Here is a 27,321-nt window from a genome sequence, read left to right on the forward strand (position 1 = left end):
ATGACTCCTCTCCCAATGCTGATTGGCTATTTCAGACGTCACTTTAATGGGCTGGCACCTGGTTATTGTCACCTGCCAGATCAACGGAATGCAATGTTAATGGTCCAGTTCATAACCAATTACTTCTAGCATCTGCAATGCTAGGCCTCTAGGTTTGTTAGACTGGAATAGCCAATTTAGATACAGTAGTTAGGCCATGTCTAGACAGGTAGCTTGCAAAATATTACTATGGAGTGAACTTAACTGGAATTTCAAACTTGAGTTTGACATGTTTTGACGTTAACGTGTTCATGAACAGAGCAGAGTTGACATTCCCTGGCTGATGTATGAGTCTATGTAAATCGGATGCATCTGCCTGCATCTTATTTTCTCCAGTCACAATTTTGGGCCATTCTGAAGACAAGGCTCATTAGTCTCACTAGTCCTGTGTTGCTCAGTATGTAGAGCAGCTCCAGGGTTGTGAGTTCGATTCCCACAGGGGACCAGTATGAAAAAAGTATTAAAAAATGTATGCACTCACTGTTATAAGTCTCTCTGGATAAGAGCGTCTGCTAAATGACTAAAATGTAGTCTGCATGTTTAGGGCAGTGTCAGTATGCCATTTCCCCTTTAATTACGCACACCAACGCCTCCATTGATTCACTATTGATGACCCGGTTACCTTGTGTGCCTCTCCCCGCCAGGTGTCCTACGTGAAGGCCATTGACATCTGGATGGCCGTGTGCTTGCTGTTCGTGTTCGCTGCGCTGCTCGAGTATGCAGCAGTCAACTTCGTCTCGCGGCAACACAAGGAGTTTATCAGGCTGAGGAAGAAGCGGCGGCGGCAAAGAATAGTGAGTGTAAATCGCCAGACACACACACTGGACAAACACACCTGTCACTTTCTACCACACTGACTTACAGACCTTGTTATTGTGCGCTGCTGTATATTCAGAGACTGACAACAGCAACACACTACAGCTGGCCGTCACTTTACATGAGGAAGATACAGCTCATTTCAGGCTCAGCTCATTTCCACGGTGAGGACTGACCTGCACAAATGTTCATGTGCTCCTTGCTCCCCTTGTCACACCATTAACCTGGTCTGTAACACAGGCTAAACCTGTCCTCCAGCCTCGCATCACTGGAACTCTGGGAGAGTAAAATAGGGAGTTTTATGGCTGAATAAGAGCTTAGGAGGAGTAAAATATTGCTGATCTGAAGTATTACTATCCAGCCAAACGAACCAATCCACCATGTAGCCACTTGTAGAGAATGGAGGGCAATTTGTGCTACTGAGCACAAATTACAAGACGGGAGACCCTTTAGCGCAACAGAAAATTGACTCTCAAGGGCAGAGAGAGTCTGAAAAACAGAGTCTGAAAAAACGCATTAAACGGTGGTCCAAAATGGGTGGGCTGTTTTCCTAGAGTATTAAAGCTCCCACTGTCCAGGGCAGACAAATCTCACAGATTTAGTGGGCTGTCTACTGGACTCGAATACAATAAAAGGAGCGAAAATTATTTTCCATGAGAGCAAGAAGTAACTCCACATCAGTAGGGCAATTACTCCCATCAAGACATTTGGCTTCTGAATTATCCATCTAGGGTGGTATTGAAGCATGGCCTTGGGCTGATGGAGCACACCTAGCTACCATCACTGACTGACCAGGGTTAATCAGTACCTACTGTACCTCCATGGTCTTCAGCTTGGAGTTGAAAAACAACAGAGGGCAGTCAGACCCTGACACACAAGCTCCCATGTACGTGTACTGTATACACTACAGCTTACGTCATGAATGAAATAAAACTACTTTATATCTACTGTATAAGAAAATGAGTTGCAGTGTTTGCAAAGCCAACTTACTTTAGTTCCTCAAGGATATTTTCCTCAGCCTCCTGAGCTACAGTAATTCCCTTGTTTAAAGCCGTTTGTTGATGAATCGTACTTTAACGTTTTCCTTGAGTGCTTCGCTGATTTAAAGGCTAAATTGCATAGCTTGTTTTCCGTTTAGTTCCGTACCACCATGTTTGATATATTATACAGTAGCAGTCAAAAGGTTGGACACACCTACTCATTCAAGGGTTTTTCTTTATTTTTACTATTTTCTACATTGTAGAATAATAGTGAGGACATCAAAACTATGAAATAACACATATGGAATCATGTATGTCCAAAAAAGTGTTTTATATTTTATATCTGAGATTCTTCAAAGTTGATACCCTTTGCCTTGATGACAGCTTTGCACATTATTGGCATTCTCTCAACCAGCTTCATGAGGTAGTCATCTTGAATGCATTTCAATTAACAGGTGCGCCTTGTTAAAAGTTAATTTGTGGAATTTCTTACCATCTTAATGTGTTTGAGCCAGTCAATTGTGTTGTGACAGGGTAGGGGTGGTATACAGAAGATATCTATATTTGGTAAAAGACCAAGTCTATATTATGGCAAGAACAGCTCAAATAAGGAAAGAGAAACGTCCATCGTTACTTTAAGACATGAAGGTCAGTCAATGCGGAACATTTCAAGAACTTTGAATGTTTCTTCAAGTGCAGTGGCAAAAACCATCAAGCGATATGATGAAACTGGCTCTCATGAGGACCGCCACAGGTTAGGAAGACTCAGATTTACCTCTGCTGCAGAGGATAAATTCATTAGATTTAACTGCACCTCAGAGTGCAGCCCAAATAAATGCTTCACAGAGTTCAAGTAACAGGCACATCTCAACATCAACTGTTCAGAGGAGACTGGGTGAATCAGGCCTTCATAGTTGAATTGCTGCAAAGAAACCACTGCTAATAGACACCAATAAGAAGAAGAGACTTGTTTCGGCCAAGAAACACGAGCAATGGACATTAGACCGGGTGAAATTTGTCCTTTGGTCTGATGAGTGCAAATTTAAGATTTTTGGTTCCAACCTCTGTGTCTTTGTGAGACGCAGAGTAGGTCAACAGATGATCTCCGCATGTGTGGTTCCAACCGTGAGTCACGGAGGAGGAGGTGTGATGGTGTGGGTGTGCTTTGCTAGTGACACTGTCAGTGATTTATTTACAATTCAAGTCATACTTAACCAGCATGCCTACCACAGAATTCTGCAGTGATACGCCATCACATCTGGTTTGCGCTTAGTGGGACTATCATTTAATTTTCAACAGGACAGCGACACAAAACACACCTCCAGGATGTGTAAGGGCTATTTGACCAAGGATAGTTATGGAATGCTGCATCAGATGACCTGGCCTCCACAATCACCAAAGCTGTTATCAAGGCTAAGGGTGGCTACTTTGAAGAACCTCAAATACAAATATTCCATGTGTTATTTCATCATTTTAATATCTTCACTATTATTCTGTAATGTAGAAAATAGTACAAATAAAGAAAAACCCTTGAATGAGTAGGTGTGTCCAAACTTTTGACTGTTACTGTATGTTCACATCTTTTGTCTATTTTTGGCTCAAAGAAAGTAATGTACTTTTGCTTAATTTGGAATGAAGCAGATAGCATTTCCTGCACTCAGCAAAATTATTAGATTAGCATTTCTTAGGAATTAAGTTTTGCAGCACCTGAGCACATCATTCTTTCAGGACCCTTGTATTATAGACAAAAGCTGAGAAAAAAGGTACATAATCCAATGTGCAGCTCATTTCTGATTGGTATTAAAAGAGAGAATAGCATGGTTTCAAATGAAATTTTTCCAATCTATGTATTGCTCCTTTCTCTGCGGAGGACATGGCCTTGGCCAATCAACCGCCGAGTGTAGAGTCAGAGAGGAAAGTGAACGACCTGCCTGGCAACAACACCATCAGCACCAGCTACCACGGAAACCTGAATCAGCACTGCAGGGCCTATGCCAGGGTAAAACTGATCTTGTATCACCTCTGACCCCAAAGTGAATGTTCCATCACCTCTGTCCACTCAAACTGAATCTGTTGACCCCCAAAACCGAATGTCTTCCACCACATCTGATCCCCAAAGCGAATATGTTCTACCCCTGCACTGAAACAAACCCCTTTTGACCTTTCTCATCCCCCCCCCCCCGGTCTGCTCCTGCCCTTTACGCCATCCTAATTCTAAACGTTAAATTAAAGTCTGATGTAATTCTGTGTCATCGGCTCCAGGTGGGTACTCTTCGGGGGGGGGGGGGGGGGGGTTCACCTTCGCTGTCTTCTCAAGAAAGCAAAAAGACATGACACAGGACATCTTCTGCTCTGAGGGTGTTGGCATGTACTGATCGCTTAGTACTTGGAGATCTTTTTTATTGAGTAAAAAATGTGCCTTCAGAAAGTATCCATACACCTTGACATATTCCACATATTGTTGTGTTACAGCCTGAATTCAAAATTGATTACAAAAAAATACATTCTCACCCAATGACATAGTGAAAACAAATTTTATCAAATTCACTGAAAATAAAATACTGAAATATCTAATTTATATAAGTATTCATACCCCTGTAGGAAAAACGGTTGTTGATCATTGCCATTGATTTCCAAGTAGATTTAAGTCAAAACTGTAACTCGGACAGTCAGGAACATTCACTTTCTTCTTGGTAAGCAACTCCAGTGTAGATTTGGCCTTGTGTTATTGTCCTGCTGGTGAATTAATCTCCCAGTGTCTGGTGGAAAGCAGACTGAACCAGGTTTTCCTCTAGGATTTTCCCTGTGCTTCGCTACACTCCATTTCTTTTTTACCCTGAAAAACGACCCAGTCCTTAACGATTACAAGCATACCCATGAAATGATGCAGCCACCACTGTGCTTGAAAATATGGAGAGTGGTATTCAGTAATATGTTGTACTGGATTTTACTGGGTTGATTGATAAACCATCAAAAGTGTAATTAATAACTGCACCATAATCAAAAGGGATATTCAATGTCTGTTTATTTATTTTTTATCCATCTACTAATAGGTGCCCTTATTTGTGATGTATTGGAAAACCTCCCTGGTCTTTGTGGTTGAATCTGTGTTTGAAATACACTGCTCGCCTGAGGGACCTTATAGATAATTGTTTGTGAGGTAGTCATTAAAAATAATGTTAAATACTATTATTGCACATATAGTGAGTCCATGCAACTTATTACGTGACTTGTTAAGCAAATGTTTACTCATGTAGGTGTGCCATAACAATATCAGTTGAATACTTTTTGACTAAAGAAGTTTTTTTGAATTAATTTGCGAACATTTCGAAAAACATCATTCCATTTTGATATTATGAGGTATTGTGTATAGGCCAGTGACAAAACAAAATCCAAATGTAATCCATTTTCAATTCAGGCTGTAACACAAAAAAAAGACCTGCCGAGGGTCAGGGAGAAAGACACCCGGGAGGGTCAATTCACTCACTGCCTTAACACTGACTACTAATAACCCAATTTAGATCCCACATCCCACCTTTCCCTGCCAAAGTGCATCTCTCAAGGTGTGAGAGGACTGTCAACATTAAGCTACATGTCTATTAATATACTCCACAAAGATAGGGAATATGGCATCTCACTCTGCATGGAAAGAGTGCCCCGCCATCCATCATTGGTAATGCCCATTGTGAGTTTTTGTCGGGACCCTGACTTTTCACTCCGGCACCTTGATAGGTCTATTATTTCAGAAGTTTAGATTTTTTTAAAGTCTGTGTCCTTAGCCTACAAAGAGAAATGGAGGTACATTTTTTTGCTTTGGTAATTAAAATGGCCCTTTCGCGTTAATGATACTGTTCCTCTCCAGCTGCACTCCCTCTGTGTAGAGACTCCGGAAAGGCAGATGACTGAACAAACTTGAACCTAGACCGCTGGATTGATTAAACACCATCTCTCACAAATCATGCATGACACGAGGCAAATTACAACATAGTAAACTGGAAATAGCTCTCCCCTTAAAGCCTGACTGCACTTCCGGATTTGGCCTCGTTTTAGATTTGGTTCATTAAGAAACGCTAGTGGCAATGATTGAATTGAAATAGGTGTTGGTTTCAGGGTGTGGTTTGATGTGGATGTCTCTTTTGTGTGTTCGCAGGTGGGAAGAGTTAGACAAATTATTTTGCCAATTAGCTTCAGCCGGCTGGCAAAATTGGTTGGACTTTGGATAGCCTATCTCCGGGGCTAGTTAGGAACCGTCAATAAATTACACAATGTAAATTAGACATATTGTACACCTTTTAGTTTTCTCATGAAATGGTTTCAATATTTGTATATTCATTTCTACTATTTATAGTTGGTTTGAGGTTTTTAAGTCATTGAGATGTGGAGCCAATTTTAAGGTATTGTCCCATGTAGCTTAACCCTCAACAAGACAAAGCTGCACTTCCTTCCGGGTAAGGCCTGTCCACTCCAAGACCTCTCCATCAAGGTGGACAACTCAGGTTCATGATCTACAATATCTGTGGAGTACAACGTTTCCTCACACAAGAAACGGCACACCTCCTAATCCAGGCACTTGTCATCTCCCGTCTGGACTACTGCAGCTGGCTCTGTTGGCTGGGCTCTCCGCTTGTGCCATCAAACCCTGGAATTTATCCAGAACGCAGCAGCCAACCTGGTGTTCAACCTTCCCAAGTTCTCTCATGCCACCCCACTCCTTCGCACACTCCACTGACTTCCGGTCGAAGCTCGCATCCACTACAAGACCATGATGCTTGCCCAGGTGCTTGCGTCTGCCACCTCTGGTCTGTTGGGCATCCTAACCCTAGGACTCAGCTCCCGCTCAGTCAAAACTGTTCTTTCTACGACTGTAATATGTGGTTGACTCACATAGCTTAAGATCTTAAGATAAATGCACTAACTGTAAGTCGCTCTGGATAAGAGCATCTGCTAAAATATATATATATTTTTTTTACAAATTACATTGTGTAATTTAACAACGGTCCCTAACAAGCCCCACAGGGATATCCAAAGTCAATGCAAATTGACCACGGGCAATACGATTGGGTCGCATGCAGCTGCCAAGCTGTTGGCATGTGGGTAGGATTGAAAAAAAATACGACTTCACTTAGGTTGTGATTTCTCACAAAACTCAGTTTTGGACGAGACTGACTTTATGACCAAAATTACACAATGTAGTAAACTTTGACAGGAGAATACATGATTATGACTCATATCGATGCCACATAGGCTGTTTTCTAAATGAGAAGTTGTTTTTAGGGGCAGTTGCACTTTAAGTCCAGACATGCTTGGTGTTTTTCATTTTAAGTTGAGTAAGTAATGCCCTCACCCTATTGCCCTTTTGCCTTCATCTGAGAATTACCCACTGGGAAGAAATATGAGTTAATGCCAGTTGACAGTGAAGAGCCAAGTTGTGCTTTCTTTTTGCTTAATTCCCCAGGAAGAGGAACTGGTGAGAGACAGCCGTGGGTTTTACTTCCGCGGCTACGGACTGGGTCACTGCCTGCAGACCAAGGACGGAACGGCGGTGGAAGGGGCCACAATCTTCGCCCCGCCGGTGTCCACCATGTATGATGGAGAGGCAGTCCGCAAGCGCTTTGTGGACCGGGCGAAGCGCATCGACACGATATCCCGCGCAGTCTTCCCTCTGAGCTTCCTCTTCTTCAACATTTTCTACTGGATTACCTACAAAGTGCTGCGACATGAGGACATCCACGCAAATGTGTAATACGCTCTCTGCTCTATTCCCAACGACCTCTAATTGTTACATGCTACTTTTTTTTATTTTTTTTTCAACCAAAACTGCCTATCAGATATACATTAAAAGTGTTTCAGGGGCATATGCTTCGCAACAGTTGCCATTGATGCTAAAAATTCTGTGCTCAGGTGCGTCTTCAGGATTTCAGAGAGAGAGAGAAAGTGTGTATGAAAAGAAAGTGAAGATGTGAATTTAAACTGGTGTTAGAGTGCTATTTGTTATTGCATTCTCTTTTATTTTAGTCATCTTGTTTTGACTGGATTACAGCAGAAACATAATAATGCTAGTCTTTGAACTTCTGCCTGAACTCTGAACTATGGCTAAAGGCAGATACCACAAGGGAATATTAGTCATGGCTGGATGGATACTACTGACTTGAATTTTACCAATCAACGCATCTTTGAATGAATGTAAAAAAAAAAATTTAAAAAAGAAGGAAAAAAGGCTTTTTTTACAACTTTACAATGCCAAACAAATGGATGTGAGGGAGGGATTGGGGTCTTTGATATTTCTGGATTTAAATGAGGTGATGATGATATGTTGTTTTAACTACATATGACAATAGATTATATACAGTGCATTCGGAAAGCATTCAGACCCCTTGAGTTTTTCCTAATTTTGTTACGTTACAGCCTTATTCTAAAATGTATTAAATCGTTTTTTCCCTAATCAATCTACACACAATACCATATAATGACAAACCAAAAAAAAATTTTTTTTAAATAAAAAACAAAACAATGGAAAAAAAGATATTTACACAAGTATTCAGATCCTTTACTTTGTTGAAGCACCTATGGCGGCAATTACAGCCTCGAGTCTTCTTGGTATGACGCTACAAGCTTGACACACCTGTTTTTGTGAAGTTTCTCCCATTCTTCTCTGCAGATCCTCTCAAGCTCTATCAGGTTGGATGGGGAGTGTCACTGCACAGCTATTTTCAGGACTCGCCAGAGATGTTCGATCGGGTTCAAGTCCAGGCTCTGGCTGAGCCACACAAGGACATTCAGAAACTTGTCCCGAAGCCACTCCTGCATTGTCTTGGCTGTGTGCTTAGGGTTGTTGTCCTGTTGGAGTGGGAACCTTTGCCCAGTCTGAGGTCCTGAGCGCTCTGGTTTTCATCAAGGATCTCTCTGTACTTTGCTCAGTTCATCTTTGCCTCGATCCTGAATAGTCTCCAAGTCCTTGCAGCTGAAAAACATCCTCACAGCATGATGCTGCCACCACCCTGCTTCACTGAAGGAATGGTGCAAGGTTTCCTCCAGACGTGACGCTTGGCTTCAGGCCAAAGAGTTCAGTCTTGGTTTCATCAGACCCGAGAATCTTGAGCACAACTGCATCATGTTTCCGCTGATTCTACAACTTAATTGGAGTCCACCTGTGGTAAATAAAATTGATTGGACATGATTTGTGAAGGCACACACCTGTCTATATGCCTCTGTCATGTGGCTTCCGTCTGGCCACTACCCGATGGTTGTCCTTCTGGAAGATTCTCCCATCTCCACAGAGGAACTCTGGAGCTGTCAGAGTGACCATTGGGTTGTTGGTCACCTCCCTGACCAAGGCTCTTCTCACCTGATTGTTCAGTTTGCCCCGGGAGGCCAGCTCTATGAAGAGTCTTGGTGGTTCCAAACTTCTTCCATTTAAGAATGATGGAGGCCACTGTGTTCTTGGGAACCATTAATACTGCATAAATGTTTTGGTACCCGTCTTCAGATCTGTGCCTCGACACAATCCTGTCTCGGAGCTCTACAGACAATTCCTTCGACCTCATGGCTTGGTTTTTGCTCTGACATGCACTGTCAACTGTGGGACCTTATGTAGAAAGGTGTGTGCCTTTCCAAATCATGTCTAATCAATTGATTTTACCACCGGTGGAAGCAGGACGCAGCTGAGCTAAATTTAGAGTCTCATAACAAAGGGTCTGAATAGTTATGTAAATAAAGTATTTCTGTTTTTCATTATCAATAAATTCTAAAAACTCTAAATTCTAAAAACCAGTTTTCACTTTGTTATTATGGGGTATTGTTTGTAGAGTGATGGGTAAAAACAATTATTTAAATCAATTTTAGAAGGTTGTAATGTAACAAAATGTGGAAAAAGTCAAGCGGTCTGAATGCTTTCCGAAAGCACTGTATGTGTGTTTATATATACATACAGGACCCGTCAAAAGTTTGGACAAACCTACTCATTCAAGGGTTTTTCTTTATTTTTACTATTTTCTACATCAAAACTAGGAAATAACACATATGGAATCATGTTAAACAAAACAAAATATATTTTATATTTGAGATTCTTTAAAGTAATCACCCTTTGCCTTGATGATAGCTATGCACACTCTTGGCATTTCTCAACCAGCTTCATGAGTTAGTCACCTGGAATGCATTTCAATTAACAGGTGTGCCTTGTTAAAAGTTAATTTGTGAAATTTCCTTCCTTCTTTGAGCCAATACAGAAGCCTAATTTGAATTGAATAAAGACCAAGTCCTTATTATGGCAAGAACAACAAAAAAAAAGCAAAGAGAAACGACAATCCATCATTACTTTAAGACACAAATGGTTAGAACTTGTTCTCAACTTGCCTAACTGGTTAAATAAAAGTTAAATAAAAAAATACGGAACATTTCAAGAACTTTGAAAGTTTCTTCAATTGCAGTTGCAAAAACCATCAAGCTCTATGATGAAACTGGCTTTCATGACTACCGGCACAGGAAAGGAACGTCTGCAGCAGAGGATAAGTTCTTTAGAGTTACCAACCTCAGAAATCGGCAATTAACTGCATCTTAGATTGAAGCCCAAATAAATGCTTCAGAGTTCAACTAACAGAGACATCTCAACATCAACTGTTCAAAAAAGACTGTGAATCAGGCTTTCATGGTTGAATGGCTGAAAAGAAACTAAAGGACACAATAAGAAGAAGAGATTTGCTTGTGCCAAGAAACACAAGCAATAGACATCAGACCGGTGGAAATCTGTCCTTTGGTTTGATGATTCCAAACTTGAGATTTTTGGTTCAAATCGCTGTGTCTTTGTGAGATGCAGAATAGGTGAAAGGGTGATCTCCACATGTGTGGTTCCCACCGTGAAGCAATGAGGAGGAGGTGTGATGGTGTGGTGGTGCATTGCTGGTGACACTGCCTGTGATTTATTTAGAATTCAAGGCACACTTAACCTGCATAACTAACGCAGCATTCTGCAGCGATACGCCATCACATCTGGTTTGTGCTTAGTGGGACTATCATTTGTTTTTCAACAGAACAATGACCCAACACACTTTGAGTCTGTGTAAGGGCTATTTGACCAAGATGGAGAGTGATGGAGTAGCTGCATCAGATGACCTGGCCTCCACAATCACCCGACCTCAACAAAATTGAGATGATTTGGGATGAGTTGGACCACAGAGTGAAGGAAAAACAGCTAACAAGTGCTCAGCATATGTGGGAACACCTCCAAGACTGTTGGAAAATCATTCCATTCCAGGGCATTCCAAAGCTGGTTGACAGAATACCAAAAGTGTGCAAAGCTGTCATCAATGCAAAGGGTGGCTACTTTGAAAAATCTAAAATCTATTTCTTGGTTACAACATGATTCCAAATGTGTTATTTCATAGTTTTGACGTCTTCACTATTATTCTAAAATGTAGATATTTCCAAGAACAAAGAAAAACACTTGAATGTGTAGGTGTGTCCAAACTATTACAAGTTCTGTATATATAGAGTTGAAGTCGGAAGTTTACACACACTTAGGTTGGAGTCTTAAAAATCATTTTGGTCCACTCCACAAATTTCTGGTTAGCAAACTATAGTCTTGGCAAGTCGGTTAGGACATCTACTTTGAGCATGACACAAGTAATTTTTCCAACAATTTTTTACAGACAGATTATTTCACATAATTCCCTGTATCATAATTTCAGTGGGTCAGAAGTTTACATACACTAAATTGACTGGCACAGTCAAACAACTTGGAAAATTCCAGAAAATTATGTCATGGCTTTAGAAGATAGTCTAATTGACATAATTTGAGTAAATTGGAGGTGTACCTGTGGATGTAATTCAACGACTACCTTCAAACTCAGTGCCTCTTTGCTTGACATCATGTGAAAATCAAAGAAATCAGCCAAGACCTCTGAAAAAAATGGTAGACCTCCACAAGTCTGGTTCATCCTTGGGAGCAATTACCAAACTCCTGAAGGTCCACGTTCATCTGCACAAACAATAGTATGCAAGTATAAACACCATGGGACCACACAGCCTTCATATACCGTTCAGGAAGGAGACGCGTTCGTTCTGGTGCGAAAAGTGCAAAACAATCCCAGAACAACAGCAAAGGACCTTGTGAAGATGCTGGAGGAAACAGGTAGAAAAATATCTATAGTCACAGTAAAACGAGCCCATATATCGACATAACCTGAAAGGCCGCTCAGCAAGGAAGAAGCCAGTGCTCCAAAACCACCATAAAAAAAGCAAGTCTACGGTTTGCAACTGAACAAGGGGACAAAGATCGTACTTTTTGGAGAAATGTCCTCTGGTCTGATGAAACAAAAATAGAAGTGTGTTTGGCCATAATGACTATCTTTATGTTTGGAGGAAAATTATTATTATGTGAAAATAAGAATTTGTTCTTGACTGACTTGCCTAGTTAAATAAAGGTTTTTAAAAAGTCAGGAAGTTAAAGCTTGGTCGCAAATGGGTCTTCCAAATGGACAAAGACCCCAAGCATACTTCCAAAGTTGTGGCAAAATGGCTTAAGGACAACAAAGTCAAGGTATTGGAGTGGCCATCACAAAACACTGAACTCAATCCTATAGAACATTTGTGGGCAGAACTGAGAAGGTGTATGCAAGCAGGGAGGCCTACAAACCTGACTCAGTTACACCAGCTCTGTCAGGAGGAATGGGCCAAAATTCACCCAACTTATTGTGGGAAGCTTATGGAAGGCTACCCGAAACGTTTGACCTAAGTTACACATTTTAAAGGCAATGCTACCAAATACTAATTGAGTGTATGTAATCTTCAGAGCCACTGGGAATGTGATGAATGAAATTAAAGCTATAATAAATCATTCTCTAATATTGTTGACATTTCACATTCTTAAAATAAAGTGGTGATCCTAACTGACCTAAAACAGGGAATTTTTACTCTGATTAAATGTCAGGAATTGTGAAAAACTGAGTTTAAATGTATTTGGCTAAGGTGTATGTAAACTTCCGACTTCAACTATATATATACTATATATATACTCCGTTCAAAAGTTTGGCGTCATTTAGAAATGTCCTTGTTTTTGAAAGATAAGTACTTTTTTTGTCTTTTTTTGTAAAGGTTTTGTCCTTCAAATAACATTAACTTGATCAGGAATACAGTATAGACATTGTTAATGTTGTAAATGACCATTGTAGCTGGAAACGGCTGTTTTTTTAATTAAATATCTATGTAGGCGTACAGAGGCCCATTATCAGCAACAATTACTCCTGTGTTCCAATTGCACGTTGTGTTAGCTAATCCAAGTTGATAATTTTAAAAGGCTAATTTATCATTAGAAAACCCTTTTGCAATTATATTAGAACAGCTGAAAACTGTTTTTCTGATTAAAGATACAAAATAAAACTGGCCTTCTTTAGACTAGCTGAGTATCTGGAGCATCAGCATTTGCGGGTTCAATTTACAGGCTCAAAATGGCCAGAAACAAAGCCCTTTATTCTGAAACTGATAATGGGCCTCTGTACACCTTTGTATATATTCCATGAAAAATTGGACGTTTCCAGCTCCAATAGTCATTTACAACATTAACAATGTCTACACTGTATTTCTGATCAATTTGATGTTATTTCAATGGACAAAAAAAATGCTTTTCTTTCAAAAACAAGGACATTTCTAAGTGACCAAAATACTTTTGAACGGTAGTGTGTGTATATATATATATATATATATATATATGTATGTGTATATATATATATGTATGTACAAATGTATAAACTGTACATAAACAGAGTTGTTCGTCGATTGCACAGCACAGTATTTCTTTTTGTCTAACATTTGAATAAATGGATATTCTGCCAGGAAATAGTGATTGCTTTTGTTCCTCTGTCCCTGAATCTTTTTTTGGCAGAAGATAAAATACCTATAATACACCAAAGATTCAAGTCTGACTTTCAAAACACATAGTCAGGAAATTCCTCAACAGATTTACAGCATCATAGACAATTGCTTCTGTTATAGTCTTCCATTAGTTTCCATTAGTGTACACCAACGGCTGGCCAAATTTCATTAAGCAAGTGCAAAATAAAAAAGTGACTCCACTATTTTGTTAAATTGTACAACTATTCCTCCTTGCAATTCAACAAATTATGTCAACAGCTCACATCAACTTTTTTCAAAGAAACATCACTGACAGAATCCTTGAGCAAAAACGTATAAAAGCTACCATTCATTTTTCAGTCCCCAGAGTGTCTATGGAGGTTTGGAGAAATGGAAAAAGAATTTGGGCATCGCTGACATGGGAGGATGAATTAATATTTTAAATAGGTAATCAGAATGTGTTTTTATCAACTAATGAGTTTGAAAAGGACTCAACGTTTCACCGTTAATGAAAATCAATTTAGACTTGCAGCTTCAGCTTACTGTCCTTTGTCTTAGGTGAGGCATTCCTAATCAACACCTCTGGATGCTGTGCTACCACTGGTGGGAGAAGGCTGTTTGTGATTTATGCCTAGATGTCTATATTAATGGAAGGTTACCCTCTGAGTGGGAGGCTGTGAACCCTTGATGAACCCATTTGTTAATCGATGCATGTGGGCAGACCCATTAGCACCAACTCTGTCAACTGCTGGACATTTTGAAAACCAGTACGCAAACCAATCTACTTGGGGGATAGCTGCATACAATCTCCATACAAGCTGATTTTGAAGGGTCATTTTCCCCTCTGATAGAGCTTATGGTTCTGAAATGACATATACACTTCCACATGCCCACTGCAGATTTAATCCAAGATTGTCCAAAACTCCATTAAAAAAACAATGTCCTTACACATTGTGACAAGTTATGGACGAGAGCTAAATCCCCTTGGTCTAGATGTAAAGACTGTAAAGAAACATTGCAAATGGGGGAAGGCGAGGCACATCGGCTCAAAGAGTTTAAGGGTTTCTGGACATGAGAATGAATATAGTGGGTTGCCACATTCGTTTAAGCCCTGTATATTCGTCTCGGACAGCTTAAGTACAGTGCCTTGCGAAAGTATTCGGCCCCCTTGAAATTTGCGACCTTTTGCCACATTTCAGGCTTCAAACGTAAAGATATAAAACTGTATTTTTTTGTGAAGAATCAACAACAAGTGGGACACAATCATGAAGTGGAATGACATTTATTGGATATTTCAAACTTTTTTAACAAATCAAAAACAGAAAAATTGGGCATGCAAAATTATTCAGCCCCTTTACTTTCAGTGCAGCAAACTCTCTCCAGAAGTTCAATGAGGATCTCTGAATGATCCAATGTTGACCTAAATGACTAATGATGATAAATACAATCCACCTGTGTGTAATCAAGTCTCCGTATAAATGCACCTGCACTGTGATAGTCTCAGAGGTCCGTTAAAAGCGCAGAGAGCATCATGAAGAACAAGGAACACACCAGGCAGGTCCGAGATACTGTTGTGAAGAAGTTTAAAGCCGGATTTGGATACAAAAAGATTTCCCAAGCTTTAAACATCCCAAGGAGCACTGTGCAAGCGATAATATTGAAATGGAAGGAGTATCAGACCACTGGAAATCTACCAAGACCTGGCCGTCCCTCTAAACTTTCAGCTCATACAAGGAGAAGACTGATCAGAGATGCAGCCAAGAGGCCCATGATCACTCTGGATGAACTGCAGAGATCTACAGCTGAGGTGGGAGACTCTGTCCATAGGACAACAATCAGTCGTATATTGCACAAATCTGGCCTTTATGGAAGAATGGCAAGAAGAAAGCCATTTCTTAAAGATATCCATAAAAAGTGTTGTTTAAAGTTTGCCACAAGCCACCTGGGAGACACACCAAACATGTGGAAGAAGGTGCTCTGGTCAGATGAAACCAAAATTGAACTTTTTGGCAACAATGCAAAACGTTATGTTTGGCGTAAAAGCAACACAGCTGAACACACCATCCCCACTGTCAAACATGGTGGTGGCAGCATCATGGTTTGGATATGCTTTTCTTCAGCAGGGACAGGGAAGATGGTTAAAATTGATGGGAAGATGGATGGAGCCAAATACAGGACCATTCTGGAAGAAAACCTGATGGAGTCTGCAAAAGACCTGAGACTGGGACGGAGATTTGTCTTCCAACAAGACAATGATCCAAAACATAAAGCAAAATCTACAATGGAATGGTTCAAAAATAAACATATCCAGGTGTTAGAATGGCCAAGTCAAAGTCCAGACCTGAATCCGATCGAGAATCTGTGGAAAGAACTGAAAACTGCTGTTCACAAATGCTCTCCATCCAACCTCACTGAGCTCGAGCTGTTTTGCAAGGAGGAATGGGAAAAAAAATTCAGTCTCTCGATGTGCAAAACTGATAGAGACATACCCCAAGCGACTTACAGCTGTAATCGCAGCAAAAGGTGGCGCTACAAAGTATTAACTTAAGGGGGCTGAATAATTTTGCACTCCCAATTTTTCAGTTTTTGATTTGTTAAAAAAGTTTGAAACATCCAATAAATGTCGTTCCACTTCATGATTGTGTCCCACTTGTTGTTGATTCTTCACAAAAAAATACAGTTTTATATCTTTATGTTTGAAGCCTGAAATGTGGCAAAAGGTCGCAAAGTTCAAGGGGGCCGAATACTTTCGCAAGGCACTGTATATTTCTGAAAAGGAAATCTGAGGGTGATAGGCAAATGTCAAAAATATTGGTTATTGTGCATCACTGGGAATACATTTGCCAGATCAGAACTCCAAAATGAAGATTGCTGTCATTTACTGTAACAACCTTTGCAGCAATAATGTCTCCATTTTTTATTGTAGCTCTGTATAACATGAGAAGGTATTGTCTTATTGTGTGGAGAAAAACAATGCTTTTGTATCAGTTTAAGAGGCTTTTCTCAATCTGCAATCCATGACTGACACGCACAAAATATGTTTTTTGGCGCATCACTCCCATTACGCTCCCTCGCCACCTCCTGAAGGGAACATTTCTCCTCAGGGTCCCTTTACACAGGGAAATGGAGAGAGATTGAGGGATGGGGATTCCAATAAAGCAGAATCTCACGGATGCCCCTGTTCGACGGCTCAGCGGGCCTTCCTCTTGACAAGCAGCCGGGATTCATAAACTAACTCTCATTACACACTAAATCCCTGGGAGCAAGGACTTTTACAAATGCTGCTCTCGCTCTTGATGAGAGAAGAATGATTGATCTTGGCGAGGTGACCTCCCAGATTCTCCAGATTGGCATCACAGGTAAAGGTGGAACCACAGAACACTCTAACGGTCTAATCAATAACCTAATCTTCCATTGTAATGATGGGTTCAAATTAGAATATTCATTCATTCATTCACTCGTCTGACAGTAAAAGCCGCTTGACGATGTCACGTTGTTCGATGACTTCTGTAGCGAGGTGTTTTTTTTCTTTTTTCTTCAGTCTATGAAAGCGGATTTGGCTCAACGAGGCACTTGAGTAAAGGATATGGGCTGTGTGTTCGTTCATGGCAGGCTTTCTCATTTCCTGGTTGTCCATGAGCATTCAACAACACAGGTAAACAGAGGACTGAGCTGTTGGTTTGATGGAGGCGTTAGTCAGCCATATCCCTCCTTTGGGGATGTTAGGTTCTAAATAAACAGAGTAAGAACTCACAGACGATTATTAAAGCTCAAACCAAGTTTATTCCCCCAATGGGTCAGACAGCTGAACAGACAAAGACATATTGACACAAGCACTGGTATTTAACCCTTCTTCCTATGTTGAGTCTCCTCCTTACACATCTGAACAGCCAATTCACCTCTGTTGCTAGACAGGACTTTAGTGATATGTTCTTCCTCACTTCAACTGACCTAACCTCGGCCCAAATTCCTCACTCCTCCCCAACTAATGGCTGTCCTGTTGACTTGTACCAGACTGGGGCCCTTCTCCTGATGTCTAGCAATAACATGTTCTGACAGAATGTAAACGTTCTACATTCCCCTCTCTCCCTCAGTGACATGAATAAGGATATTTCATATTTTCAAGTTAAGAAGTCAGAACCCATTAGGGATAATCAACATTCTTTCTTCACTTTATCTGAGTAGAATGTCAATAGGAGCCACTGGTAAACTGATGTGTGAGCCACAATGGAACATCCTGAGACTGTTTTAATCAATACCTTTATCCTTTCGTCTTTCTTTACCATTTCTTTCACAAGCACAAACCCAAACACATGAATATGCACTTATCAAACCACTCCCTCCCTCTATCAAAATATGATAAAATAGTGTGTACAGAGAGAATGTACAGAGAGAATTACTCCAAGCAGGGTTTTTAATGCAGACCTTGAAAAAGTCACCAGTTCGTCAAATACAGATATCCATGCATGGTGAATATACTTTATATGTGGTCACTTCAATGGCTCCCTTTATCTAGGAGCCAGGAGAGAAGTGATCCTATTTAGCGGTTTCTCTTCCTTTAGAAGTACCCTGACAACCTTATGAAGGTCTGTCTCCCCAACAATATCACATTTACATTAAACAAAATACTCAGGACTTGACACCTCCTGCAGGAAAATCACAGAAAATTCTGTGCTGAGAAAAATGGCGCAAACTCACAACCCTCTGCACTGTCGTGACTTCGCTTTCATTAATCTGATGATTAATCTGATTAATCTTATTTATTTAAATCAACTAACTATGTTGAATTATTACCCGATGAAATTAATCATGGAACTCATTGGATTTGGGGCATCACGAAAGCGGTTCTTTAAAGAGTTACCATCTCCCGAATTAAACTCTATTTCATCCATAAATAGTCAATTTACTAATCATAACCTCATATCATCATTCTGAACAGTTGCATTGTCCAAAACCCCAGCCTTACTTATGATTCAGTACTACGCAAATTGGTTTAATTATTTATTTACTAGTTAACTAGACGGTAACACAGGATAAACATACATAATACATTAGAAACAGGTCCCTAGCAGACTGACAACAATATGGCGGCTTGTTACAAAAGACATGGAGAGTGCGAGAGAGAGCCAGAGAGGGATGCAAGATGCAGTAGTTGGTATAGAGTACAGTATATACTGTACATATGAGATGAGTAATGTAGGGTATGTAAACATTGTATAAAGTGGCATTGTTTAAGTGACTAGTGATACATTTATTACATCCAATTATTAATTATGAAAGTGGCTAGAGATTGAGATGTTGGCAGCGATAGAAGATGTTTTTCAGTCTCTCGGTCCCAGCTTTGGTGCATCTGTATTGACCTCGCCTTCTGGATGATAGCGGGGTGAACAGGCAGTGGCTCGGGTGGTTGTTGTCCTTGATGATCTTTTTGGCCTTCCTGTGACATCGGATGGTGTAGGTGTCCTGGAGGTCAGGTAGTTTGCCCCCGGTGATGTGTTGTGCAGACCGCACTACCCTCTGGAGAGCCTTACGGTTGTGCATCTGTAAAAGTTTTTGTTTATTATTTTTTTTTATTTTCTCCCCAATTTCATGGTATCCAATTGTTAGTAGTTTCTATCTTGTCTCATTTCCACAACGGGCTCGGGAGAGATGAAGGTCGAAAGCCATGCGTCCTCTGAAACACAACCCAACCAAGCCGCAATACTTCTTAATTAACACAGCGCGCATCCAACCCGACCTGGTTAGTGTGCACTGCACCCGGCCCTCCACAGGAGTCGCTAGTGCGCGATGAGACAAGGATATCCCTACCGGCCAAGCCCTCCCTAACCCGGACGACGCTAGGCCAATTGTGCGACAGAGCCTGGGCTCGAACCCAGAGTCTCTTGTGGCACAGCTAGCACTGCAATGCAGTGCCCTAGACCACTGCACCACCCGGGAGACCCACCATCTGTAAAAGTTTGCGAGTGTTTTTGGTGACAAGCCATTTCTTCAGCCTCCTGAGTTTGAAGAGGCGCTGTTGCGCTGTCTTCACCACGCTGTCTGTGTGGGTGGACCATTTCAGTTTGTTCGTGATGTGTACGCCGAGGAACTTAAAACTCTCCACCTTCTCCACTACTGTCCCATCGATGTGGATAGGGGGGTGCTCCCTCTGCTGTTTCCTGAAGTCCACAATCATCTCCTTTGTTTTGTTGACATTGAGTGTGAGGTTGTTTTCCTGACACCACACTCTGAGGGCCCTCACCTTCTCCCTGTAGGCTGTGTCGTCGTTGTTGGTAATCAAGCCTACCACTGTAGTGTCGTCTGCAAACTTGATGATTGAGTTGGAGGTTTGTATGGCCACGCAGTCATTGGTGAACAGGGAGTACAGGAGAGGGCTGAGAACACACCCTTGTGGGGCCCCAGTGTTGAGGATCAGCGGGGTGGAGATGTTGTTTTCTACCCTCACCACCTGGGGGCGACCCGTCAGAAAGTCCAGGACCCAGTTGCAAGGGGACGGGGTCGAGACCCAGGGTCTCAAGCTTAATGACGAGTTTGGAGGGTACTATGGTGTTAAATGCTGAGATTTAGTCGATGAACAGCATTCTTACATAGGTATTCCTCTTGTCCAGATGGGCTAGGGCAGTGTGCAGTGTGATTGCGTCTTCTGTGGACCTATTGGGGCAGTAAGCAAATTGGAGTGGGTCTAGGGTGTAAGGTAGGGTGGAGGTGATATTATCCTTGATTAGTCTCTCAAAGCACTTCATGATGACGGAAGTGGGTGCTATGGGGCGATAGTCGTTTAGCTCAGTTACCTTAGCTTTCTTGGGAACAGGAACAATGGTGGCCCTCTTGAAGCATGTGGGAACAGCAGACTGGGATAGGGATTGATTGAATATGTCCGTAAACACACCAGCCAGTGTGGAGGATGCGACTAGGGATGCCGTCTGGGCCTGCAGCCTTGTGAGGGTTAAAACGTTTAAATGTTTTACTCACGTTGGCTGTGGTGAAGGAGAGCCCGCAGGTTTTGGTAACGGGCCGTGTCAGTGGCACTGTATTTTTCTCAAAGCGAGCAAAGAAGTTGTTTCGTTTTTCTGGGAGCAAGACATCGCTGTCTGCGATGGGGCTGGTTTTCTTCCTGTAGTCCGTGATTGACTGTAGACCCTGCCACATTTCTCTCGTGTCTGAGCCCTTTGAATTGCGACTCTACTTTGCCTCTATACTGATGCTTAGCTTGTTTGATTGCCTTGCGGAGGGAATATCCACACTGTTTGTATTTGGTCATGTTTCCGGTCGCCTTGCCATGATTAAAAGCAGTGGTTCGCACTTTCAATTTTGCGCGAATGCTGCCATCAATCCACGGTTTCTGGTTGGGGAAGGTTTTAATAGTCGCCGTGGGTACAAAATGCACTTGCTAATAAACTCGCTCACCGAATCAGCATATACATCAATGTTGTTGTCCGATGCTATCCCGAACATATCCCAGTACACGTGATCGAAGCAATCTTGAAGCGTGGAATCAGATTGGTTGGACCAGCGTTGTACAGCCCTGAGCACGGGCGTTTCCTGTTTTCATTTATGTCTATAGGCTGGGATCAACATAATGGAGTCGAGGTCAGAATTGCCGAAAGAAGGGCGAAGGAGGGCTTTGTATGCGTCCTGGAAACAATGATCCAGTAGAAATTATCCAGAATGTTGCCAGCCCAGGTCGCGCATTCGATATGCTGCTAAAATTTAGGGAGCCTTGTTTTCAGATTAGCCTTGTTAAAATCCCCAGCTACAATAAATGCAGACTCAGGATGTGTGGTTTCCAGTTTACATAGAGTCCAATGAAGTTCTTTCAGGGCCGTTAAGGTGTCTGCATGGGGGATATACACGGCTGTGATTATAATCAAAGAGAATTCTCTTGGTAGATAATACGGTCGGCATTTGATTGTAAGGAATTATAGATCAGGTGAACAAAAGTACTTGAGTTCCTGTATGAACTCACACCACGACTCGTTAATCATAAGGCATACTCCCCCGCCCTTCTTCTTACCAGAGAGATGTTTGCTTCTGTTGGCGTGATGCGTGAAGAAACCGGGTGGCTGTACCAACTCTGATAACGTATCCCGAGTGCAGTTCGTTAAAGGGGGGAGGTTCCGTCAGGCTGACACGCTCTCTGACCTCACATAGGGGCGTGACTTGTCACTCGTAGAAAGTTATGGAAAACTATTTTCTCTTATGGTTTATAAAATCATGTCCTTCTCTTAACAAAAACACTTTCATCCTTTTTCATATAGCATGCACAATGCAGAGGATAGAAACATTATACATATAGTATACATACTTACATACAAGTTACAGTATTTCCTATATAACATTTTTAATGACATCACTAAATAACAACCAAACCGACATCAGTGTTCTTTTAGGTCGTTACATTACATTTCTTCCCCAAATGAGCTGCGTTGTGGCACTAACTGGTGGTTGTATGGGGAACTTGTTTGTGGCAGTATCACTTCCTATGTGTCAAAGAAAATTAAATAAAATCAATAAAAACCAACAAAGAAACATACAAAATATAGTTACCACACCTTAATCATCTAATTGGACTCTATTCTATATACGTCCACCGTCTTGGCTAAATTACTCTATTAACTTGTTATGGCTGCAATCCCCCTATCGGGATAAGTGTCATCAACAACCGCTGAATAGCATAGCGCTACATTCAATAAATATTACTACAAATATTTATTTTCATGAAATCACAAGTGCAATATAGGAAACACAGTTTAGCCTTTTGTTAACTTCTTGATTCTACTTGAGACGCATATGTCTCAAGTAGGCACCTGGAAATGCAAATGCGCTACGCTAAATGCTAAATGTACTCGTTTAAACTCAAACCTTGATCAAAATTCACAAGCAGGGTATTGAATTAAAGCTACACTCGTTGTGAACCTAGCCAACAAGTCAGATTTTTAAAATGCTTTTCGGCGAAAGCATGAGAAGGTATTATCTGATAGCATGCACCACCTGAAAATGCCTGAATGCGACGTAAACAAAGACTCTGCTTATCCGACGCAGCACAAAACGCAGAAATAAAATATAAAACATTCATTACCTTTGACGAGCTTCTTTCTTGGCACTCCTATATTCCCCATAAACATCACTATTGGGTCTTTTTTTCGTTTAAATCGGTCCATATATACCCAAAATAGCTTTCTATGGAAGCTGTGTCATTCAGAAAAAAACATCGTTTTTTAACGCTGCATCATTTTTTTAAATTAAAAAAGTCGATGATAAACTTTCACAAAACACTTCGAAATCCTTTTGTAATCCAACTTTAGGTATTAGTAAACGTTTATAATCTATCAAAATGATTACAGGGCGATGTATATTCAATAGCTCCTCGTGTGCAAATCAATGGCTGCCCATGTCCACATTAACAACATCCTGGTGGAGACTGGAAGAAACGGAAGCCAGATAGATGGATTTTCCAACAAAAAATTCAATTGAAAATGACGACAATGGCGACATCGTGTGGAATTTGTATGAATTGCATGCAGGTCGATATTAAATTTTGTCCTCTTTTAACAACCCATGGAAGTGACTTATAGAAATTATTTTTAGCTTTCAGAGAGCAGTTTTTCTTGCGTTTTTCAATGAAACACACGATCTGTTATAGTCACAGCCGTGATTTAACCAGTTTTAGAAACTTCAGAGTGTTTTCTATCCACACATACTAATCATATGCATATACTATATTCCTGGCATGAGTAGCAGGACGCTGAAAAGTTGCGCGATTTTTAACAGAATGTTCGAAAAAGGAGGGGGTAGAAGTAATTAATGCACCTGTCGTGTCAGATTTTGAAATTATGCTTTACAGCGAAGGCAATCCAAGCGTTTGTGTAAGTTTATCGATCGCACGACAAAACATTAAGTACACTTAGCATCAGGAAGCTTGGTCACGAAAATCAGAAAAGCAATCAAATTAATAATTTACCTTTTTATTTTATTTTACTAGGCAAGTCAGTTAAGAACAAATTCTTATTTTCAATGACGGCCTAGGAACAGTGGGTTAACTGCCTGTTCAGGGGCAGAACGACAGATTTTGTACCTTGTCAGCTCTGGGATTTGAACTTGCAACCTTTCGGTTACAAGTCCAATGCTCTAACCACTAGGCTACCCTGCCGCCCCTTTGATGATCTTCGGATGTTTCCACTCACGAGACTCCCAGTTACAAAACAAATGTTCCTTTTGTTCCATAAAGATTATTTTTATATCCAAAATACCTCCGTTTGTTTGTCGCGTTATGTTCAGAAATCCACAAGAAAGAGAAGTCACGACAACGCAGACGAAAATTCCAAATAGTTTCCATAATGTCCACAGAAACATGTCAAACGGTTTTTATAATCAATCCTTGTTTGTTGGTTGTTGGTTGTTTTTAAAATATATAATCGATAATATATCAACCGCAAATGTCTTTCACAGTAGGAGAGGGAAAAACAATAGCTGTCCAAATTCTGTTGCGTGAGCAAAACTCATGTGACCACTTGACGCGATTTTATCGTTCTGGCTCATTTTTCTAAATAAAAGCCTGAAACTAAGTCTGAAGACTGTTGACACCTTGAGGAAGCAATAGGAAAGGAATCTGGTTCATATCCCTTTAAATCCAGAAAAGGGAGGCTATGGAATATGGAGTTTTCAAAATAGAAGCCACTTCCTGGTTTGATTTTCTCAGGGTTTCGCCTGCAATATCAGTTCTGTTATACTCACAGACAATATTTTGACAGTTTTGGAAACTTTAGAGTGTTTTCTATCCAATACTACTAATACTATGCATATATTAGCAACTGAGACTGAGGTGCTGGCCGTTTACAATGGACACCTTTTCATCCAAGCTACTCAATACTGCCCCTGCAGCCATAAAAAGTTAAAGCATTTTGTCTAATGCCACACCTTAAGTGATCATAATATAAATCCGCATTAAATGTTCCGTTGTGCATATGTGCATTTATGCTTGCACAAGCGCACATGCCAAGGGCAAGAAAACCCAGTATCCTGGTAGGCTGCAACCTGGGCAAAATGAGTCTGCCATCATCAGATAATTTCCATGTCAATGACCATGTGTCAGTAAGAATCGGTGCCGACCTGAAGCCGTATGCCATGGGGACCTGTAGTGGTTTTATTACAAATCAATAGTTCTTACACCATTTTAGTAGCGATAGGTATGAAGGAGTCTATTTCATAGCTATGTTATCCACGAACGAGCTAACTTCACGATGGAAGTAGTCTATGAGCACTGAACCAGTCGTACGTGGTGTGATAATGGTTCATGACTTCTAATAAGTTTCCTCCTGAATGGAGGGTTCTATTTATTAGCGGCATGTGTGTTAACCATCAGAATAAATATTCCCTTCCACATGGTGCAATCTGAGTGACTACTACCTCTATCACTGTTGTCAAGGGCAATTCAACTTGTTAGGTCTCTAACCTTCTTACTGACTGTGGCTGGACTGACTGTTTCTGGCATCGGTACTGGTACCCAAGGGAACCAGCTATCCTACCAATTTATTCTGTAATGTTATCCTACCGGAACACATGATTGGAGCATTTTACTAGTTGCATTGAGTTGAGACTACGCATGGCAAGGAGTGACTATTGTTTTGTTTTTTTAAATGACGACCAGTGTGGGACACTTCTGTGATATCTGAGATGTATTCTAAGGTTATCCCGTTGAGGGGCTTGTCCGCTCCTTTGTTTGTCGTGGGTTTACAACTTGATTTGTATCCTAATCGGGCGGCCTCGACAGTGTTGCATGTAGCCACGACCCACCCACTGGCATCGACGAGGCTCGTCATGGGTCTGGGCTAGTATACCCCCCCCCCCCACCAGTGATTGGTGTTGCTGTCCAAAGGCAACAAGCAAAAAGGTTGGACCCTATGGACGAGTTGTCAGCAGCCGTGTTGTTAGTAGAGTGGCTGTAACCTTTCAACCAAATCTCCTGGTATTTGTGCTTCAAAATGCTCAGTGGCTGTCGAAGCCTGCCATTCACCACAGCGGACACGTGTGGCAAACGTTCCAGTACCTGCGAACTGAGACAAGGATATCTTTCGGCGATATCGCACAGTGTTTCACCAGTGGTAGTCACCGGGTCAGTGGCGGGACTGACACCGTTAGTTTTATTGTAGGGGGTTTCAGTTGTCCCTCAAAGCGGAAAATGTATCATCAGAAGCAGAGTCCACTCTGAACACTCTTGACGGCTATGGTGCTTGCGCAAGTGTCTGAAGGACAAGAGAAGTTAGTCATAGCTACAGTATCGCATGACTCCAAGGAGGAGGGAAGTTGCTCACTCACAGAGACTGCTGGCTCAAAATCATGAAAATAATAGTCTATCAGGTTTGCTGATTGAATGTGACGAGATATCGTAATATCTGCGCCAGATTCTGCACCAAGAGGTGTCGAAACGAGCTGTCGACAGACATTCCTTGTTGATGACTGTGTTACTACAGCCAGCATTAGAATAACAGTGTGGTCAGTTGAGATGTCAGTTGAGATGGCACGGTTATTGTTTTTCCAATCCATCAGTGGGAACAAACAATTAATCAAGTCTGCTCCGAGTAGCAGGTGTTCAGTTGAGGCTGGTAACATTCACAAGCGATTTGTTTTGGAAGTGTAGTTTCTGTATGAGTCGCATTGTGAGAGATCAGGTAGTCTGAGTGAAACCTCCAAGTTTAGTGTCGCATCGATCTGTTTTTAACCAATGTTTAGCTGGGTTCACAGCCCTTTAGAGATCATCGAACAATGTTTGAAAGATTAGCGATATTGTCGAGCCCGAATCAATTAGCACATCACAGGTTAAGCAGGCCTCCAGGACTGTTTCCAGGTAGCAACTTGGCGTCGAGGTAGCGTTTTGAGGTCATATTCCCCACAAAGTGGAGTGATTGTTTGCAACGGCGTGATGTGTCATTTGTGTTCATGGTTAAAACAGATCGACTTATCGGAGTTTGACTGGAATGCTATTGGATGTTGTTTACCTTGTGTGTCGCAACTTTTGTATCTGAGTCTATAGTCGAAGCTCGTGGGCTTGTTTCTTGATAGAGCGTGCCCCGAATATGGTTTCGAGTGAGAACGGGAGTAGTTCAATTGTTTACATCTTCGCAAATGGTGTTCATTTTGGCGGACCTGTTCTCCGGCAATTCCACACCTAGTCATGGTGACTTTTTTTGTGCTTTTGTACTTCTCTTAGCAGAGCTTCCAGAGAATATTAGTCTACATTTTGATCGTCGTTGAACCCATTCTTACCCTTGTGCCCTGACACTTTGTGTGGGTTGGGTGCAGGAACGCAGTGATCAGGTTGATTGCAGCGGTAGTCATTTCGCTATAGTTATAGTTATAGTTTCGCTATAGTTATTTTGACCTTGGCAGTTATTGGTATCGTGGTTTCGTGGAAGATACTGTTGTTGTGCGTCATCTCTCAATGCTCCTTTCCCTGATAATGCACCCTCTAACTGGAGTGAGCGCACCTGTTCAATATTGAAAACCGAGATGTCAGGGGGCTCTTAGCGTGGCCCAATTTTGATTCCTCAAAAGCTGTGCTCGCTAGCTCTCTGAGTTCTGAGATTTGCAAACCAACGTGGGCTTGTAGGGCCCAAGTAGTTAATGAAGTGGGGATACATGTTTG

General features: G+C 41.3%; 1 protein-coding gene across 1 annotated transcript in view; it reads left to right on the forward strand.

Moving 5' to 3' along the window:
- Window positions 1–7,578, forward strand: part of LOC139390719 (glycine receptor subunit alpha-4-like) — a 107,587-nt gene extending 100,009 nt beyond the window's left edge. Inside the window, exons 8-9 of the mRNA XM_071138039.1 lie at window positions 684–833; window positions 7,291–7,578. Of these exons, the coding sequence (XP_070994140.1) occupies window positions 684–833; window positions 7,291–7,578 (438 nt within the window). The remainder of the gene's footprint in view (window positions 1–683; window positions 834–7,290) is intronic.
- The last annotated feature ends 19,743 nt before the right edge of the window (window positions 7,579–27,321 follow it).

Source organism: Oncorhynchus clarkii, chromosome 31 (assembly GCF_045791955.1).
Source record: "Oncorhynchus clarkii lewisi isolate Uvic-CL-2024 chromosome 31, UVic_Ocla_1.0, whole genome shotgun sequence".
Taxonomy (NCBI): domain Eukaryota; kingdom Metazoa; phylum Chordata; class Actinopteri; order Salmoniformes; family Salmonidae; genus Oncorhynchus; species Oncorhynchus clarkii.